The sequence below is a fragment of the Chenopodium quinoa genome, unplaced genomic scaffold (genome assembly GCF_001683475.1).
Source record: "Chenopodium quinoa cultivar QQ74 unplaced genomic scaffold, ASM168347v1, whole genome shotgun sequence".
Lineage (NCBI taxonomy): Eukaryota > Viridiplantae > Streptophyta > Magnoliopsida > Caryophyllales > Amaranthaceae > Chenopodium > Chenopodium quinoa.
In genome coordinates this window covers 3,293,559-3,311,254 of record NW_018743919.1, presented here as the reverse complement: position 1 = coordinate 3,311,254, position 17,696 = coordinate 3,293,559, and the positions used below count along the sequence as shown (strand labels likewise).

The 17,696-nt window shown below is 32.2% G+C and overlaps 1 protein-coding gene and 1 long non-coding RNA gene across 2 annotated transcripts; both read left to right on the top strand.

The window, feature by feature from the left end:
* The first annotated feature begins 6,552 nt into the window (after positions 1-6,552).
* Positions 6,553-9,225, top strand: LOC110687411. Its single transcript, XR_002504436.1, has 2 exons — positions 6,553-8,594; positions 8,683-9,225. It is a non-coding gene; the product is annotated as an uncharacterized LOC110687411 (long non-coding RNA).
* A 1,320-nt stretch (positions 9,226-10,545) lies between these two features.
* LOC110687410 (homeobox protein knotted-1-like LET6) lies at positions 10,546-17,269 on the top strand. The gene is made up of 4 exons (XM_021864059.1): positions 10,546-11,743; positions 12,479-12,746; positions 15,728-15,972; positions 16,741-17,269. Exons 1-4 carry the CDS (start codon positions 11,384-11,386, stop codon positions 16,960-16,962), a joined length of 1,095 nt encoding a protein of 364 aa, XP_021719751.1. The 5' UTR covers positions 10,546-11,383; the 3' UTR covers positions 16,963-17,269.
* Positions 17,270-17,696: the final 427 nt, after the last annotated feature.

Genomic DNA, 17,696 nt, shown 5'->3' with positions numbered 1-17,696 from the left:
CGAAATTGACATACTCAATACACAAAATTAGGCCAATTTCAAAGATAGTTGAAACTGGCGTCAAAAACTCATCAAGTAATGGTAGAGAGGAAGCACCCCGGGGTCATTAAAATGTTGTTTGGAATCATATACGCTCACTAGACAATCACGTAAAGTCCTCGGATGACCTTAAGTTAATAACATGAGCCATTGTTGTAACTCGTTGAATTGATTGTTTGGAGGCAACGTAAATGGTTATAACCACTCAAGTAGCTTATTGGGGTCTCATAGAACAATGGGAGACATTTCGATCTCACTTTTTTGGATCTGAAAAATTCAAAAAATTTATAATATTAAAGATGCATGATTATGATTTCAGATCAATTTAAAGATTTTTTTTTTAAAAAGGGAGGTAAATGCGGAGGGTGTTTCTTAGGTTCATAGAAGTTGGATGTCGGATCACGCAGGATTTGCATGTCTTGAGGCTAGTTAGCCGATCACAATAGCCATATGTTGTTTCGAGTTATTTTCAAAAGAGAGGTTTAGGTGGACGACTCGACCAAGACATGCTTACTAGGGGTGCAAAGTCAAAGGCCAAGGTACGTATTAGATGGTTACGAACCAAATAGCTAGGCCTTCTGATGCCCATATAGAAACATGGAAAACACTTTATACACGAAAACATTCTTCGAATGCAAAAGTAAATGCTATACACAAAATTGGACCATCTTCGGAGATTTTTGGGGCCAAGTGTAAGAAATTCGAGTAATGGTAGGGAAGACATTTCATGGTTAGTAGAAGTTGTTTGGAACGATATATGTGCAGTAATTGGTCACGTATGGACCCGAGTTGACATTGAGCAATAAAGCAAGAAGGGAGGGAGGCGTTTCATGAAGTAAAAATTTAATTAATATTTAGGAGGCAAAGTTGATGGTTCTAACCACACGAGTAGCCTCCCTATGACAAGTCTCATGGATCAATGGGAAGTATTCGATCTTTATCAATTTGGGGTTTGGAAAAGTAAAAAAATCTATAAAATTAAAGGTTATACAACACGTTTAATAGAAAATTTGTCTACAAGTGAGGAGGATTTGGTGGGGGGAGGAGGTTGTTTTGTTGGTTCATAAAGTTGGGTGCGTATTGAGTCGGATCGTGTTGAGTTTGCATACCTTGAAATCGGCTAGGTGTGACCTACGAACCACGTGTTGCAACCAAATTTTCAAAGGGGTCCCAAGACCACATATATGAATAATAATAAAAAGGCAACATACGGAATTACATATTAAGGTACTTCATACAAATACACAAATAATTACTACTCGTAGTATATTTAATCTTATGCATAAATCAACTATACTAATCAAAGTGAAATATTAAAATAGTGCAAAATAATCTTCCATTATGTTAATGGTGATGTGCAATAAAATCTTCAAAACCTAAAGCTAGTTAACAATAAAAGGTAGCTATTTGTCAAAAAAATACCATGGTTACAGGCTAGCTATAAGCTTGTTTATGAGTATAATCGATTATCCGCAGAGAACTTTGAGAAGCATCCACTTTGTCTTCAATTACGGTTGGTATAGATACTACGATTTTTTAATTTATTTTTTAAGTATTGTATTTAATAATAAAAAAAATTAATAAATATTTATATCAATAATAATGATGGGACGGTGTGAGTGAAATAATGAAAATAGTAAAAATATTCGATGGAGCATCTGATTTTCTGCGTACGGTAAATCTATTTATCGCAGTGATTGGATGTGTTCATCGGAATTGAGACTTGTGTTTTGTCCCTTGGATCTTTTCCCATTTTTATTTTTATCCCTAAATAAAGATTGAAAATCAATAATCACATTAAATTTACACAGTTTTGCGCTAGTAATATAGAAAGCCTTATGATTTGATTTAGCATGCATTATTATTAGGGGGAGATATAGCTTGATGATACATTAATCTTTGTACGATAATTGCAAGTTGTGCGTTGCACAATTTTAAATAAATATGAATTTATTTATTTTATTTTATTATTATTTTTTTTAAATATGGATTTTTCAAAAGTTTGATATATATAGATGAATAAAAATAAGGGCAATGTTGTATGTAACCCTTAGGGTTACAAATACGCCTTAAATACATTTCCCTATTTGGTACTAATTTAGGAATGCATAACAAAATCACTCGCAGACCAGTGTAGTTAATGAATATATTTCATTAATAACTTCCTCTTTTTAGCTTCTTATACATAGCTTTTAGGGATTTGTATAGCATTTTCCTAAAAAAAAAATGTACGGAGTAGAAGAACGTACTATGTATGTGTATATATAGTCAAAACCATACATTGCATTAAAACACCGTTTGGTTGATATAAAATATTTTTCCATTTTATCTCATTTTCCTTTGTTTGATATGTGAAAGACCAGGGTGAAAAACAATTTTTCTAATGGTGAAAAACATTTTTCTTTACAAAACAAGAGAAGTTATATTTTACTTCTTCCTAAATTCCTTTTTATTTTCCTCTCATCCATCTTCACATTTTCAGATTCTATTTACTTTTTTTTAATTTTATTATTGGATTAGTTCCAATAAGTATCTTTAAAGTATTACTTTGTAAGTTTTTTCACATGCAATATATAACAAATACTCGTAGAAACCTAATTAAATTTTACTTTGAAAATAATTAATCAAAGTTGTTCCTATCATCTTATTATTTTATCTATTCCCTCCGTTTTAAAATACTTGCTTCACTTTTCATTTTCAACCGTTTTAAAATACTTGCTTCATTTCCTTATTTGGAAAGTTTTTACAATATTTAATTCATTTCTCTCAACTAATGGACCCAACATAAATCATATTTTATTAATTTCATATTTTCTCTTCCACCAACTCTATTACCTTCATATTTTATTACTTTTTCCAACTTTCTTACAACTCCGCACATGGAGAAATTAAGCAAGTACTTAAAAAAAGAGAGAGTGTTACTATATAATTGATCTAACCATATTTAAACTAACTCACAAAGTAGAACAAAACGGACCTTAAATTCGTATCCGAACTTGATTCCAAGTTTCAAACTCTTCCCGTGGATCATAGGATACGATTGATATAGCACCACATATATCAATATCATGCATGGTAACGGAAAATGAAAACAAAATAATTACAATAATCCAGGCATGCAGGAGACTCTAAATAATTTATAGGCATATAAATTGCACTTTAAAATATATATATATATATATATATATATATATATATATATATATATATATATATATATATATATATATATATATATATATATATATATATATATATATATATATATATATAAATTGTACTACTTCAGTACTTAGATTAGACGAAGCTAGAAATATGGGGGGGGGGGGGGGGGGGGGGGAGTTGTTGGAAGATGACAAATTGAATATATCAAATTATACTGAAAACTGAACGTAGTCTATTTCAAATAAAATTTAAAACAATATATTTGTGAAAGACATTGAAATAGACTTGTAGATTAGAAAATTATGCAGACTAAGATTAGACACATCCTTCTCTTGCCTGTCCTACTATTTTCATACACGTACACTGTCTGTTGCCAACCATCATCTTTCATTTATTTCATTGAAAACTCTTTAATGTGGATTTCACTTAAATGAAACCAATACATTTGTAAAATTGTGCAACATAAACCAATTTTGATTGATCAATGATCATTATAATTAATCACTCTCCTTTTTTCCGATCACTTTCGTCAAAATTATACCCGTATTGAATGAATTTAACTAATTGCTAAGTTTTGTTTGAATCAAATTACATTACTAGTAGTTCAATTATATCAATATACTTAAACTAGACAAATCTAGAAGATAAATATCCGATACTTATCATATTATATATGAGTATTGTCGTTTCTAACCAAAATCATAAAAAAGTTTAGATTATACCAAATTAGGTGTTGAAAATTTTGACTAAGCACTATACCAAAAAGGTAGGCTTTAGATTGCATTTCATCTCCTCAAAGGATCATCTTTATATAGAAACACTTGATATTTGCTTCAACGATATAGGATTCAAACTTGACAAAGCGGATATCATGGGTTAGAGTGTTATACATTGAACTTGCTCGATTAATCGAATCAAGCCACTCCTTTTGTTTGGAAGATCACCATTCCCTCATTCAATCTTTCTAATTTTCAAATAGAAAGCATGATTAAACGCAACTAAAAACCACCTTATTAACTAGCCAATTAAACAAACTTCAATAAAATGTAACAACATTTTCCCTCTCTCTAGACATAACTATTAGATTAATTGATTATTAATCTATAAAAGGTAATTTAATCCCTATCAACTATCATTGTCTAAACTTTGATTAATAAAAAACATTGACAAATCAATTAAACTCTTAATAATAATAATAATATTACGTCCGTTAATCACTATGTGCGACAAAGGAATATTTTATGTGTCTCACAAATAATACCCCATTGTTACACATAATAGTTAACGGAGAAAGTAATTGAATTTATGAACACGAAAGGAGACAAATACAAAGGCGACATAGTTAGTCACGGATCAAATATTAAAATTGGAAGAGCAATATTTTTTTGGAATATATTTTGCTAGTGTACTAAAAAGTTAGACGTTACCCACCTTGGACGAGAAAAATTGTAGTACTCCATAAATAGGCTACAAACATAGCCTCATAAACCTAGAGAGATAAATTAAAGAAGAGACATTCGAAGTGTCCCACTAACTTTTTCAGCCTTTTTATTTTATTTTTTATTGATTTTTTTGTTAAAATTTCCCCTTTTTTATTAGCTGAAACCCACTTTTGCAAATGCTAAAATAATTACGATTAGATAGGATTGGTGAGACTTATGAAACTCTTCCATTATACTTATTTGAATAATTTATTATCTGGTGGAATATTTAGATCAACTACTTAAACTAACTTATGGTGTCAATTGGTTATTGGAGATGTGAGAATGCTACTCCACTTAAGTTTAATTTACTTATCTCATCTAACAGATAATGTGATCGTTTTTAAATTAAAGTGAACAATTAAAATGAGACAATGGGAGTATTGTGTTAAAACTATTTTTGAAAATCTATAGGAACTTGTATAGATTAATTGAAACTTAATTTTGTAGCTACTTCATATTCAATTATAAAAATAAGATCATAATTCAATTTGCGCGCGTGCATGACGTTGTGAAAGAAAAAGAGAGCTATGCTAAAACTATTAAAACGAAACAACAAAAAGAGTATTATGCTAAAACTATTTTTGAAGAGGTAAAAATAAAGACCTATTTCTTAGAATTATGAAAAGAAAGCTTGATGTTAACAAGGTTTAAGAAATGAACCTATAAGAACTTGTATAAATGCAATTGAAATTTAATTTTGAAGCTACTCCATATTCAATTATAAATAAGATCATAATTCAATTTGCACGTGTGTGTGACGTTGTGAGAGAGATGCATTCATCATCAAGTGTATTATCAAATAATCTTATTCTACAAATTATAATTGTCCCTCTTAAAAAAGGTTTGAAGTGTTAAAAAGTTATTGACTTCTTTATAAACTAATTTTAAATGACTATATGGTACCTAAGGGTCAACTTATGTCAAAATTAGTAAAATTTAGGTCAAAAGCTCTCTTGTCTATAGTCCTCATTACAGACCTTTAGTCATTAATCAATCATTAATAAAGACCCAACAAATCAAATTAACAAAAGCCCTAGATTTTTTTTGTTATGCTTTAGACTTCCAATCTCAAAATGGCTATATAAGATGATAATCCAAAATGTATGAATGAATAGACTCTAAAATCTAACAATTTGATGATTTAAAAATGAGTGTATGAGGTTCCGATGGTGGGATACTCTCCGAAGGTTAGTAAGTTGTCACTAAAAAACTACCAGCACTCTCTAGTTCCCTCTAATAGTAGTTTTTCTACTCATAGTACTCTAAGCAACAAATGTTATAGATCATCGACATATCACACTAATACTTGCAACCTTTGATGAACCAACTATTAGTATTGATTTTTCCTACTAAGATTGTCCCATATAAAATCAAATACGGAGTATGAAGTAAAGTACTCCGTAATATTTATGAAACTGAGAAAGTACGAGTAGTAGTTATAAGCTTATGGTTAAGTTCACGGCCGCTTTTAGCATAGTTGCTTTAGCCATTTGCAAAATTTAGCACAAAAATTGAAGGGAAAACGAGTGGGAATGCGTGGACAAATGGGCAATAGTAATTAGTAAAGATAAATTGTGGTTTGGCAATGAAATAGGCGGGCAGAAAGTTTGATTCCATACCACCCAAAAAACTTGTACAGTTATAGCTCGCAAATAGGGTTATAGACTCCCCCTATTCTCTATTACCTTCCCCTCTCGATTTGATCACTCATCATCATCAAATCTCTCTCTTTCTCATGACAGGAATATATGTTGATAGGAGTAGTAACAATTGTACAATAATTAACCTGTAAGGCTATAATACTACCTCTATTTCATATTATTTGTAACGATTAGACATTTTTTACTCACACTTTATAGGGGTGAGCAAAGACCCAGGGTACCCGGTACCGGACCCGGAACCGGTTAGGATCCGCCGGGTCCGGACCCGGAACTGGTCCCACCGGTTCCGGGACCGGGTCCAAAATGTCGGACCCGGTTGTAACCGGTTCCGGGACCGGGTCCTAAAATTTCGGACCCGGTACCCACTGGGTACCCGGTTTAAACCAATTCCAGTTCCGGGTACCCGGTCCCGGATCCAGACAATCCGGGTACCCGGAACCGGTACTGATTTAGTTATAAAATTTTTTTTTGTTTTTTTAAAAAACCCAACAATTATGGCCCAACCTAGCCCAATATTCCAGATTTTACCCTAAGTATATAAAGCAAAAAAAAAAAAAAACCCTATTCTATCCTCTTGACTTCAGACACTCACTTCTCAGTTCTCACTTTCTCACCCTACTCTGCTTCTCTGCTACAGTGGTACTCACCACTCTCACACTCTCGCTCTCCTCTTGACTGTCGACCACCGTTCACCGTCGAGCGTTCACTTCTTAATTCCTCCAAAGGTAATTTTTAAACTTTGCATATCAAATTATCAATTGCGAATTTGCGATTATGTATTTATTCGGTTTAGATCTGAAAAACGAAAGCTAATTTTTAGGGTTTTAATCATGAATAGTGTTAATTATGAAAATTACTATTAAAGATGAGTTTGAATCATGATAAAATTACAAATTACAAGTACAAATTAGTTAAACATTCAGATTTGTTCCTTCCCTTGAATTCTCTAGTATTTTGGGTGAATATAAACTCGATTGTGTTGATTGTGCTTCTTCCCTTTCGTTTTAACTTATGTTTTTTTTTTATAAAAATCATATTATCGAAGAAGAATCGTGGGGTTTAATACTTTAATGGGTTTAATCGTTTATTCTCAGATTTCGCAAGTTTAATGGTTTTTATTCTGTTTATTTTGCTATTTTTTAGGCATTTTTATTGCGTAATCTATTGAATTACTGATCTTTCAGTTTCTAGGTTTTACTTTGATATGTTGTGATGTTGTCATTGTGTCAAGTGTCTTGATCTGTTTAGTCTCAAGGTTTAATGTATTGATGTTGTTCTGCTTCTTTGCATTGCTGTTGTGTTGGTGTCAAGTTTCATGAATTGATTTAGTTTATGGGTTTAAGCTATTTCTTGTTTTATTGAGCTGGTCTTTTCTGAAATTTGTAGTTGTGGAGAAAGATGTAGATGGTGATGCATGTGCAGGAACTACAGTTGGATTTCTATGTAGAATTCTGCTTGTTTAAAAGGTTTTTATAGAGGAGAAAGTGTTTCAACAACTAAAGGAACCTTCTTTTCATAAGATTAATTACCATTTTTTCTTTATTAAGTTCCAATTCCTTTTTGTATTCTTCATGAAGATGATGTACTAGGATCTGTGCATATTGTCTCTCCTTTCTTTCTTTGTGTTTATGTGAGTGAGACAATATCAGTTCTGACTGTTGTATGTATTTGTGTAATGCATATAATCACTCTCACTTTGTGTAATGTTTATGTCTTATTAAAGTTTAATTTGTTCCTATTTCAGAACTATGAGCAATACCGACAATTCGTCAGTCCCTATGGATGATGAAAGTGAGGTTGGAAACGAGAATGCAACAACCAAATCAACCAAGGTTGGTGACAAGAGGAAGTCTGAATACTGGAACCATTTTTGGGATTTTAGAGATCCAGTAACCAAAAAAATTGTTCAAGTCAAATGCAAATATTGTGAGAAAATGCTAACAGGTAATACTAATAATGGAACTTCTTCATTAAAGAAACACCTTGGTGCATGTTCAAAATACCCTCCAAATGTAGACAAAAAGCAAAAACTCAACATTGGCTAAGGACATTTTGGCTATACCAATTTCTACGGTTTCTAGTGAATCCGCATTTAGTACATCGGGTCGCATACTTGATCAATTTCGTAGTAGTTTGGGGCCAAATATGGTGGAAGCTTTAGTTTGTACTCAAGATTGGTTAAGGGCGTCAAATGTATGCATTGATATTGAGCGCTTCCTTGAGGATGTTCAAAAATATGAAGAAGGTAATACACTAATACTTCTATTATTTTGTATATTTATCTATTTTATTTCTCTAAGTTTATTACTTATATTGTTTACTGTTTTTTTTAGAATTGGATGGTAGTGACACTGGCATCACACAAGTTAATGAATTTGTTGGAAATAATTGATGTGACAAAGGTTTGTATAATTGTATTCTTAATTATATTGTATGAAAAGATATCAAATGACAAATATTCTAAGGACATTTTGGCTTTTGTTTATAGGGAATTTGTGCTTCCTTGTTGGCTGCTGCCTCTTTGCTTTGTTGTCTGCTGTATGCTGTCTTTCTCCGTTGCTTAGATGGTTGCTGACTTGCTGCTGGTCTTGTTGCTGGCTGATGGTGTGCTCAGCTGCTGCCTGCTGATGGTGTGCTCAGCTGCTGCCTGTTGCTGCCCTTCCTTTTCTTCCCTTTTTTTTTCTGAACTTTTATTTAAGTAGTTGTTTTGGTTATGTTTGGATGTTTGGACTTTGCAGCATTGTTGAAGTTTGTTGTACTGATATTTTAGGTTGTTGAATTGGTACTTTTTGGCTTATTAGTTTGTAATATTTGTATTTTGAAATATTTGTATTTTGCTAGCCTCCAAAACTAATTTAGGGATATTATTATGTTAATATAACTAGCCTGCAAAATTCCATTATATATAATAATATATTATATAACAATTATAAAGAAAAAAACAGTATTTTACTACGTTGAATAATACCGGGTACCCGGTTATGGAACCGGTTCCTACCGGGTCCGGGACCAGTTCCAAAAAATTTGGATCCGGTATTAACCGGTTCCGGGACCAGTTCCAATTCTTGGGACCCGGTTATAACCGGTTCCGGATCCGGGTATTACAAATATGACCGGGTACCCGGTCTTGCTCACCCCTAACACTTTATGTCAAATTGTTGCAAATTATATGAAACGAAGGTAATACTTCCTATATGTTTTCTTTTAAATACAACACATCTTCACAATACGCACTTTGAGGAAGAGATTAAGTAACGTAAACGAACAAATTAATCGATATATTTTGTACATGTAATTTTAACCCATCTATAATTTGGTGCTGAAATTATTTTGATAAAGTAGTACCTATTCTAATTTTATGGTAAAAAAAACGTGCTAAAAAGATGTGTTGCATTTAAAATAAAATAGAGAAAGTACTTATCAAATACACGTATTAGTATAATTAATTTGAAAATTTAACACCCTTGGTATTAATGATCAAACAATTGGTTGACACAAAGGGAACTAGGGGTTCTCTAAAGATGAAAAATGTCGATCATATTAGGGTTTATTTCAACTTGTTCGGTCTTATTTTGACACACTTAATAAATATATAAAAGAAAGTAAGTTTTGGTAATATAAGGTCGCATAATATAACTTCATAATAAGTTGATCCATATATAACATTGTTTTGTATGGAGTTTGGTTGATAAGAATGACGTAGCGGACAAGATTATGGTGGGGTTACCATGGTAAATAACCAGTAAACATAAAAGGGGATTGGATAAACTATAATTATCCAGATGATTCATTGTTAAGAAGGTACATAATGTTGTTTGATTGAACATAAATAATTACAGAGTTCTTAAAGAAAAGTGTGTCCACAGGTTGTTCACTTTGGGATTAGGTTAAGTCCGTTCAACTTGAGCTATGCTTGAGTGATCGTTCATTTAGGTCATAGTATAATTGATGCAATATAATCAAGTTTTCCGGTAATACATTCAAAGGGAAATAAAGGTTTCTTCAAGTATCCTCAGTCATTTGAAGACACAAATTTTCAATTTTTACATGATTTGTTGTTGGTATGTAAGAGCAAATCAATCAATCAATCAAAGCCTTAACCACATATATAATAAGAGTAAATATAATTCAATAATTTATTACCAAACTCTACTTTATAATCCCATTGATTAAAGCTAGCATATGTCAATAACAAAGGAAAAAAAAATTCTTACGTCTAATCAAACGACCACTTAACGTAGTACTACTCATACTTCCTTAGTGCTCCAAATAATCTTATTTAGCAATAATTAAATTAAAAGATTTTAAAAGTGTAAGCTAGGCAGAGCAGTAAAATGGCAGTGAAATCCTGAGTGCCACTGCTGCTGCAACACAAAAGAAAAGGAGAACTAGCAAGAGTTTTTATTCATTGGGAACCCAATTTTTCACACTATTCTCTCCCTCTCTCTCTCTTTCTTCCTCTGCATTCATCGCGTGCACTCTGCTCCCTAACCCAAACAAAAATTCCTCCCTACAACAGTACTCCGTAATTACTTTCGCCATTTTATTTAAAATCGGCCATCTTCACCCTAAGAACCGCATATATCATCATACTCGAAGAAGTGAGTAGAGCTAAACATAATTATTTCATCACCCCTCTTCTGCTTAGTTTAGTAAAAGTTTCTGAAGAAGTTCAGAAGAAAGAAAGAAAGAAAGAAAGAGAAAAGAAAAAGATGACGACAACTATCACTTAATAAACCAGTGGGTTATTTTCATAGGATTTTGCTGTAAAAAGCCTGTTTCTTTTTTGTGTAAGCTTAAATTCCGGGAGCTCTCTCTGCCCTTTTCTTCTTTTATTTTTTATTTTTACCCCAAATCTTATTCTTACTCCTTTATTACTCCCACTATCAAACAAAAAAACCCACTACTTTAATTCTTCTTATAAATTAAAGATCAAATTTTTATTATAAAGATCCAATTTTTATTTAAAGATCACATTTTTAGTGAGAAAGAATACATTTTTATTTTAGAGGAGAGAGAAAAAAACAAAAAAGAATGGAGGGAATGGAGAATAATAGTAATGGGTTGTATCCTATGATTATGATGCAACCATCTCTTTCTCATCATCATCATCATCAACATCATAACAATAGCAACAAAGTTTGTTGTTGTTCTTCTTCTAATGGTGTTGTTGGAAGTTACGATGTTGATGATCATCAACATCATCATCATCATCATGTGATGGAGAGTAACCATCATCATCAAAATCAGAATATTCATAATAATAATAATAATAATGGAAGTAACAACAATGGTAGTGATGGAAGTAGTAGTTCAGGTGGGAATATTAAGGCTAAGATTATGTCTCATCCTCATTATCCTCGTCTCTTATCTGCCTTTGTTAGCTGTCAAAAGGTAAAATAAACTTCTCTTTCTCTCTCCTCTTTGAATATTACTTTGTCATTTTGACAAATTTTGAGTTGAAATGATTTTTGGAATGAAATTATTTAAAGGATTAAAATACACACCCAATTTTGAAGAAAAAACAAAAGAGTTTTAAAACCCATTTTGGATTTTTATTTTTTAATAAAAATAGTAATTTCAATTATATATAAAGGGTTAAGATAATCATTTGGAGAAAGTTTTGATCTTTGAAGGGTTTTTGAAGATTTAGCTAAGCTAGGGAAGTTTAATCACCAAATAACCTAATTTTTGAAATGTTTTGAATACTTTACAATTTTAATGAAACACTCAAAATTCTCTTGTGAAAAACAGAAAAACAAAAAAAGGCTTGGAGAAAGTTTTGATCTTTGTTTGGTGTTTAAAATTTGCTTTAAATTGAGGGAGTTTTAATCATAAAACCTCTAAGGGGAAGAGCAAAACAAAACAAAATTTGAACAAGTATTGTTCAAGATTATTCACATAATTTTCTAAGTTAACCCTCAAACCCTCTGATCTTTGAGAAAGTTTAAAGCTTTGCAAGATACAAATGTTATTGAGGTGCATGTAATTTATACGTGAACTTTAAGAAATAAAAAAAAAGTCCTCTCAAATTTAGAAAAAAAAAAAAAATTCAAAGTAAGTGAAAGCTTTGATCTTTAATATGGGGTGTATTTTTTTATTTTTTTTGTTTTTTTTTGGGAATTGTAGGTCGGAGCGCCACCGGAAGTGGTGGCAAGGCTAGAGGAGGCAGAGGCAATGGTAATGAATCAAGGAGGAGGAAGAAGCGGAGGCGGAGGAGGATATATAGGAGAAGATCCAGCTTTGGATCAATTTATGGAAGCTTATTGTGAGATGCTCACAAAATATGAGCAAGAATTAACCAAACCTTTTAAAGAAGCTATGCTTTTTTTATCAAGGATTGAATGTCAATTTAAAGCCCTAACTCTTTCCTCTCCTTCAGACTCTCCCTCTTCTGGTGATGTCTCTTTCTCTCTCTAAATCTCTACAATTTTCTCTCTCTAGATTATTTTTAATTTTTGAACAAGTGGTTTTGAATTTGGTTGATTATTGTTTGAGTTTGATGATTTTGTATATCTTTTGCATTGATTTGATTTCAATTATTTTTATGTTTTTTTTTTTTAATTGTGCATGGTGCATGTTTCCAAGATAAGATCTTGGAACTTTCACAAATTTTTTGAAAAATTCTTTCTCATCATCAGAATGATTATGGATCTTGAATTATTGAATCTTTGTTTATTTTATTTATGTCTTGTTGGAAATAGGGTTTTTTTTTTTACATTATTGGCCCATATGTATGGCTAATTATGATATATATATATATATTTTTTATATATTGTTAATGCTTTTGTTTTGGATTGTTGTTGAATATTTTTAATCTATTCTACAACTTTAAATCATTCTGGTAATGAATAACCCCAAGGGATGTTTTTGTAGAATCTTCTCAATGTGTTTCTCTTTAAACAAACCAAATTTTTTGTTGTTTTTATTTTAACAAGTTGTTTTTTGTTTTAACAACAATAAAATATTCTCTTAGATTAAATTACAAGAAATAGAGATGTCTAAAATTTTGATGAATATGGCACATGAATTAAGATGTGTTGGGATCAATGTTATTTTGAAGTCTACCTTATTCTACTACTTTGTTACTTGAACTAACATTTGCTGGTTGTGAATTACTCCGTATTACTAAGTAGTATATGTAATGTCTCTATGGTTTAATCGGGTATTGCTATTCTTGCTGTTGGAGTCATCTTCTAAGTTCTATCCCATTAGCTGCTAGGGCAACTAGTGCATAAACATTGTGGGCATTGTAATTGTAGTGCTACCCAGGGCTGGAGCTATGGTTTACATCTTTACACATTACGGGTTTAAGTGAACTTACGGCTTTTTGATTGTTGGTATTGCTCCAGATACATGTTCAGATCACGGTAAAAGTTATTAGATTGCTATCTGTTTTAGCCTGCTTAGTAATTTATCTAATTCCACTACTAACACTAGCATGCATGTTTAGGCTGTGTTATCTTTACTTTGTTACATACTTATTACTTGTTCTTATTAGAATTAGACCACTTCAGATCATACTAGCAACATTCAAATAAAACCTGGGTATACCTAGCTTATTATTTATGTTTGCTTATTGCCAAATGTCTAGAATTTTGTTTTGCTACTCCATATAAATTATTGAAGTTAGATGTTTGGAAAATTGCTCTATATAACAAGACCCCACTTAGTTATGTTTTTCTTAGGTGTTAGACTGTTATGACACATTTACGATAAAAATATAGTCCAATAAATAGATAAGATTAGATTATAGTTAAATTCAGATCACGGCAAACTAAAATTTCACGATATAACGTGGATTAACACCTATGCAATATTGCAATGCAAAGAGAACATTGCCTTAGTTTTGCTAATTAAAGGACTCGTATGTTGCAACTTGAGTACATGCCTATTTCTGCATGCAGCAATACAGCTAAGTCAAGTTATCAAATTGTTGTTTGAAAGTTCTTTGAGCTTTATAATAGTCTCCTCTCAATTATTTACTAGGTTGTTCGTGGTTCTATTCTCTTGCTCCCTATGAAATTAGTAATAAATCATAATTCTGTCAATCATTCACTCTCAATCGTATTCTCTGTGCAGCTTATCTTTGTACGTTAACACATAAGACGATTATATTCATAAGAACCAAGCCCATAAGGCATAAGATGGCATGCATTGAAGCTGATAATGTTGTTTTATGTTAATTTTATTTATTTCTTCAACCCTTTTTTTCGTTATCACTCCCTTTCGCCCTACATTTTTCGCCCCCTTCAAACCATCAATAATCCTTTTACTTCTTTAGATAGGAAGTATATGGTGTTAGTTAAATGGTGTCTAGGAAAAATAATGAAGACAATAAGTTGACTAGTGATATTCTAGTCCAAAAAAACTAAGGTAAAACTGCAGTGAATGTATGTTTGTATGATTCATCTGCTAGGAATCTTAGGTATACTGTGTTTTTATTGGAAAAGTTTTCTCGATAATATGTACTATGTGACAGCAAAATTGTATAGAATGCACTGGATATGTAGCTTATTATTAATGCATACAATTCTAGTCTATCTGATAGATAAGGGTACTTTGTTCATGCTTCCCTTTGGTTTACAGTTTTGACTTTATGGTCTGAATTTATGTCACTTCTTAAACTTTGTGGGACATGCAATAAAGAATAGCTACATGTTTTAAAGGTTATAGGAAGCTGTTTACATCAATGTCACATTATTTGTCATAGGGTATGTGTCGAGGAATTAGGCTCGGCCACGCTGAGTTGAATTGAATCGTGCTAAATTGCTAATGTCTTAATTTGGTCGGTGTTGAATCTCCAACATTGGTACTTAGGGTGAAATGATGAATCTACTAAGAATATGTGGAGAGGAGAGCTAGGTTTTAATTTGGTCATTTTTGAATAAGTTTTGCTTTTATAGATTTTGGTTTAATTGAAACACACAAGTGTCTCATATCAAAATGATGTGCCGAGTTTCTAACATCCTAATCACGTTAGGATGAAGAATTGAAGACCAAATGTCATAAATGTTGTCAGATCAAATATCTTGTAAACTATCAAATGTAGATTTGAGTTGAAATGATAGCTTTCGGTAGCACACTGAGGTTTTTTTTATTTTTTTATTTTTTTTGTTGCATGTCTTGTCTGTTTGTTTATTGTATTAGTCATAACATTCAAATTGATATCTCCATGTGTTATATCAATATAATTTTTGTGAAGCATTTCATTTCATGGCTTTATTTGATATCTATTTGTTGTGTGGCCTTTTCGGGTAACATATTGCCAATTATGTACATATATCATCCCTATTTACATGTGCTTGGTTTAGATGTTAAAAAAAGCATTCTCATTTTTTGGAACTTCTTTCGTGATGCAAAATGTTTTTATGGCAGCTTATGGGGAGATTCCTGATCGAAATGGATCGTCTGAAGAAGACATTGACGTGAACAATAACTTTATTGATCCTTCGGAAGAAGACAGGGAATTGAAAGGCCAACTGCTCCGCAAGTATAGTGGATATTTGGGAAGTCTGAGGCAAGAGTTCTTGAAGAAGAGGAAGAAGGGAAAGCTTCCAAAGGAGGCCAGGCAACAATTGCTTGATTGGTGGAGTAGACACTACAAATGGCCATATCCATCAGTACGTTACATTCTTGTCTACTTCGTTACTTGCCACTTTTCGTGTTCAAATTACTCGTACATGCTACATATAATTGATCCTACATTAATAAGTGATTTATGAAAATATGAGCAAAGTACAACTAGCTGAAATCTAAGCATTGGCTTTGTTTCAATTGTATGCATTGGATTTGTCCATGTATAACTCAATACATAACTTCATAATCGTTGGTTTGGTGCATGATTAGCTCTCTAATTTGTTTAAGCAGCTCGCTTTACACATTTGTTGTATTGGGTTCAAGTTCAATTCTTAGGACATTTTGAATTATGAAGACATTTAAGGGAGAATAATTTTACTTGGTCTTGGTGTACCGAGTTTTTCTCTTATTACATTTTCTTCTGCCTTCTGACTCCGCGATAGACATTATCACTCCTTTCCTTCTCAATAAGGTGTTCATGTTTATCTAAGTTTACCCTAACATATTCCTCCTAGGAATCGTCTTCCTTTTAGTCCACATCGAGGGATCGGTACGTAACATCATATTCAACAGCCAGCATAAAACGTGTTTGTGATTTATTTGTCATCGTGTTTCTTCTCTGTATACTTGCCAGGATACTACATAGTCGCTTTCTTATAACAGGAAACTTAGGGTTGATTATTGAGAGGAAACCGGGTAACGACTAAATCATATGAAAATTGAGGAACCCATTGTTTAGCTAATTCCTTGTTTTCTTTTGTCTTGACTTGACTTAATCTAACGTCGTGTATTGGTTCATTTGCGAATCGTAGGAGTCCCAGAAGCTCGCGTTGGCTGAATCAACAGGATTGGACCAAAAGCAGATAAACAATTGGTTCATCAACCAAAGGAAAAGGCATTGGAAGCCATCGGAGGACATGCAATTTGTGGTAATGGATGCTGCTGCACACTCCCATGCTCATTCTCACTACGGTTACATGGACAACGTCCTAGGGAACCCTTTTCCCATGGACGTCTCCCCAACTCTTATGTAATGGCCAAAATCATGGTCATCGACAATTATATTATATTGTCGCTTCTGATCTCTGCGTAGTTAATGGTTATGTTATTGAGAGTTTTATAATTTATTGTGCTTAATTAAACTCGTTCGATTATGGATCCGAACCACTTAGATGATATGATATGGCTCATTATCATATGATAGTGTACTGCTAGCTGAGTTAGAATCACGGAGTACTCCTATTGTTTGAGTATGTATTATTATTATGAATATATATGATAGAATCTAGAGATTATATTACATTAATTATTATGGAGGCATGCTAGCTTCCTTTTTGATTATGTGTTTTTCTTATACCCTTTGATTTGTGTCGGAACTTTGCATAGGTCAATCTGAGCTACCCGACTCTTTCCTAACTTGGCATGTAGAATTAGAAATGTAAAATGTGCTTATAAAAACGGCTTCTTTAAAGAGTGTCAGGTGTAGTTTTATTGAGATTGTAACTTGTAAGACAAGTATTTGAACCAAATTTCTATGTCTATTGTTGGCAAATTTGAGTTGTCTAAATCAAATGTGAGGTTTGCTTAGAAGGAAAAGTTATGCAGGTTAATGCATGCATGGGGTGACAGTAAAAGTAAATCTACATTGATAATTGCAAAATATTTTTACTCATTATCTGTCACGTAATATTGCACAATTACACGCTTCAATTCGCAAATTGAACTATATTTTCCACTTTTTAAGCGATTATGGAGTATTTCGTAGTTT

Bases quoted from the DNA above. Each gene is read 5' to 3' on its own strand.
- LOC110687410 (XM_021864059.1), top strand. From the start codon at position 11,384: ATGGAGGGAATGGAGAATAATAGTAATGGGTTGTATCCTATGATTATG. The intron at 11,744-12,478 runs GTAAAATAAACT...TGGGAATTGTAG, and splicing joins CCTTTGTTAGCTGTCAAAAG to GTCGGAGCGCCACCGGAAGT. The intron at 15,973-16,740 runs GTACGTTACATT...TGCGAATCGTAG, and splicing joins ACAAATGGCCATATCCATCA to GAGTCCCAGAAGCTCGCGTT.